A 4,088-nucleotide genomic window follows, 5' to 3' on the forward strand; every position below is an offset into this window, starting at 1 on the left:
ATCACCCACCACCAGCAATGATGCAATCATAAACTTCTGCTACATATAAATCAAGGAATTCTTTTTGTTTTGATATTTTTAAACTTCAGCTGCCATTTTGTAGTTGCCCGTATGTTCTAATGCATAAATCCAACTTCTGTTAGTAACTGTCAATTTCATTGGCTAATGAATGATAATAATCCGGATAATAACGGCATATAGCCGCGACGAATAGCGGTTTTTTCATCAGCCAATGAAAATACGCGGAACATAAACACACCTGCAAAATGGACGACAACTTGACAGCCAATGTAAATATTGAAATGTTAGCTATTTCCTGCAATGTTACAAGTTTTAATGAAGTGTTTGTAGTAGAACTTGGGTAATGACTCGTTCATATATTAACTTCTACAAAAACTTTGATGGAATAGAGGATATTTTATACAGTTTACACGTGTGAATGCATTTTACGAACCCGTGCTGGTAGTGCGAGGCCACGACTTATATCCCTTGTTTATATTATATACATATAATACTCAATTTATTGAACGGGTTAAATAAAATCATATTTTCCGAGATTCTGGCAAGCATAACATTAATGTATTTAACGGGTACAATCAATTTTGTAATGAAGCTTCAACAACATATTTACGGAGTCGCAAAAACGACACGGGTATGTAATATATATCGAAATATTTCTGCAACTCATGACATGGGGACAGTAATACAAATAACACATTAGCTCTCACTTTAAAAATTTAATATAACTCTTTGTTAAACCTACATAACGTAAACATAGAAAATACAACGAAATGAAGATTTTTAATTGATATGAAATAGTTTTGATTCGACGCTATATACAATTGTTTTACAAATAATTTTTACATATATGTATATATGTTGTATTTACCATCAACAAAAAGCTTTTTAAGCTAAAACAAAAGAAACTCTCACTTATATTTTGAAAATATATGTAAACAAACGTCATGCAAAACGTTATCGCAATATAAATAATGTTTAATTTTGACCTCGTTGTATATTAATGAACATGATATTGGCATTCGCAAAATAATCATTTCAATAACGTTTACATTCCAATCGAAAAAGTAATATCAACACCTAAACCTTAGGTAGAGTAACAACATATACAATTTTTCTGGAAATATTAAGCATTTAAAAAGGTGTTCTGTTTCTTATAAATTATATATTACACTCATGTGAGTTACAAAACAAACGTTTATATGCATTAACAAAATTAATGTCATTCAATTTTTTGACTAAGCAAAACAACCCGAGTATATTAAGCAATTAAGACCAAAGCAAATTTCGGAGTCATATTTCTAACATCCGATAATTATTAAGTGTAAAGATTATGTCATGTCATGTTAGATCATGTCATGTCATGTCATATAAGGTCATGTCATGTCATATAATGTCATGTTATGTCAAGTTATAAAACCCGTTTTTTGTGAAAGTAAATATAAGTTACAACATTAGTTAATTTTAGCATATACAGCAAAAATCAGAAAAATAGAGCAAATTAAATGTTTGAATATTTTGACTTTTTACATTTTTCTTGTGTGAGAACGTGTAAGCATAAAGAATATCATGCAGTTGCATGTTTTTTCAAACTTAATTTTGTTGTGAGTAACCAAATACATATCAATCTATTGAGAGCAAAGACATGCTTTGTTGAAAACTTAATTTTTATTTTAGTTATCAATGTAAGATCAATTTATTTAGAACCATATATAATGCTTTTTTATGCAAACTTAAGTAGCTTCTAAATGCTTTATCAATCTATTAAGGAATATTAACATAATGCTTGTACAAATCAAGCATACTTTGCAAGTCGGCTTTTCTGGGGTTGGGGGAGGTGGGGGAATAAAAAACATGAATCAATCAGGTACCAACTTGAAGATCTTTGTTGCCGATGATGCAATTGTATTCTAATTAGACTAATATCTGATTTTCTTTATAATTATGTTACTATTTTATCTATTTGCATTTAGAAAATGGTCACTCTCACACTGTTTCTCGGCCACAGCTGTGCTCTCAATTGTGTCGTCTACAATAAATCTAAGATCTTTTTCACTAACAATTTGAATATCTGTTTCTTTACATGTCCGTCTACTTGTTCGTTCGTGAACAATTGGATATATCATCAGACAAGATGAACATATCATACTGGCTCCAGCCATATAAAAAGAAAATGCGTAACTTCCGGTACTTTTAAATAATGCCCCTGAAAATTAAATAAACATAATTAGTTTTGTCAATGTTATGATTTTTTTATATAGGTACATGGGTCTCTGCATTTAAATGACACAAAATATTGATTAATTTATCATTTATCTGTCAGTTTGTTTTACAAAGAGGATATAACTCGATACGTAACGTGTTTGGAAATGCTTGTCAAAACTCTCACTGAACCCGAATCTTCAAAAATATTTTTAACAAAGTCTCTCACATGAAATTAACTTTTCCTTATTAATCAAACAACAAGTCAAAGCCGTCAGTAGAAAATAAGAAAATCGCGTAAGATTGAAACGTTCGTACGTATCTAGGCATCATTTTGTACATCAAAATTTGAGTAATAACATCAATTAATGTATTCACCTGCAACGGGTCCACCAATCATATTTCCAGTTGCTTTAAATGGTAATGACATACCAATACCATCAGAAAACCTTCTAAATCCAACTATTTTGATAACGACAGCGTTGATCAAAGCACCCGTAACACAAGATAGAAATCCTACTATACCAGCTATAGCAAGGATGCCTGCACGTGTAAGAAGTACGGGAGTTAAACCCATACAAATCCCAGTCGCAAATAGTGATATGGTGTACACAAATATAACATTTATTCGTGGATGATGTCCTAGAAAACTGTAGAAAACTTTCCCTATGATGTTGCATATTCCATGAGATAAAAACAATGATCCGTAATCGTTTTTGCCAAAGCCTATATCTCTAGAGTATGACGGTAAATGTAATATAAAAACTCCATAGCTAAAATTGAAAAAGACATGACTAGCACAAAGGCAGGCAAAGGAAAGTTTCTTTAATATAGAGAAATTCATCAATCTTGTTTTCACTGGTTTGCTTAAATTAGTGACTGAATGAGATTGCTGTTGATTTTTGTCTCTGTCCGAGCCCATTTTAACCGGAAACATGACAACTGCGCATGCGCAAAGATTGAACATTATTCCACCCTGTATAAGAAGCATTCCTCTCCACCCAAAATGCTCTTCTAGGACAAGAATGAATTCCGAAAATAGAATTAAACCAACATTGTTTCCAATCGAAGAAATACCATGAGCCAATGTTTTATATTTATCGAAATATATATTTATGGCGGACATACAACCATTGTAGTTTATTCCAAGACCGATTCCTGTAATAAAAAAGTGAAGGCCAGTTAGGTGTAAATGGTTAAAATATTTTCATCTTTTAACAAATACAGACACACACTTAAAGTTCGCGCTGACATGTTATTTTGCACAAAGAAATCAATTCTTGACTCTCAAAAACAGGCCAACCACAGATGTCGTAGTTGACCTTATTTTGACAATTATTAAAATTCAAGAAAGTACATTTTATATTCATTATGCATATACATTGTAGATGATGTTTCAAAAGGCATCATTTTGATTTAAGATTTTGGGTTTTCTTTATTGTTGATGTTTGTTTTTCGTTAATGAAATACAAAGATCTTCTTACCAGTAAGTAAACCGTAGGATATGAAGAGAAAGGTTGAATCTACAGCGAAGTAGCTGATAGAAAGACCACCAGCTGCAAGAACACCGCCGACAAAGGAACACACACGGTAGCCATATCGATTGGTGAGAACACTTCCCGCCGGTGCTGAAATATATGTAAAATATGTAAACAAACTATCAAATCAATGACAAAAGTGGCTGTATCATATTCACAGGCTGAATTAAACTTTCCAAATCTAAAAATAGATTGAGACTTATATTCAATGACCATGCATCGTAGACTGTTAATAACGCGTGCAAATTAAAAAAAATGTTGCGACTTGTTCTTAATGATATTTTCTCGATTGTAATATCATTACTTCATTAGAATAGTTAAAAGCTACAC

At 31.7% G+C, this 4,088-nt stretch overlaps 1 protein-coding gene across 1 annotated transcript; it reads right to left on the minus strand.

The window, feature by feature from the left end:
- Positions 1-722: 722 nt before the first annotated feature.
- On the minus strand, positions 723-3,848 carry LOC132713238 (monocarboxylate transporter 13-like; the record flags this gene model as incomplete). Its single annotated transcript, XM_060695736.1, is given in 3 exon segments — positions 723-2,224; positions 2,599-3,378; positions 3,705-3,848. Coding segments are annotated over 3 exon segments (1,175 nt in total), but the record flags the coding sequence as incomplete, so codon positions are not given.
- Between the last annotated feature and the right edge of the window lie 240 nt (positions 3,849-4,088).

The sequence above is a fragment of the Ruditapes philippinarum genome, unplaced genomic scaffold, assembly GCF_026571515.1.
Source record: "Ruditapes philippinarum isolate M1 unplaced genomic scaffold, ASM2657151v2 ctg217_1_1_1_1, whole genome shotgun sequence".
NCBI classification, from domain to species: Eukaryota; Metazoa; Mollusca; class Bivalvia; order Venerida; family Veneridae; genus Ruditapes; species Ruditapes philippinarum.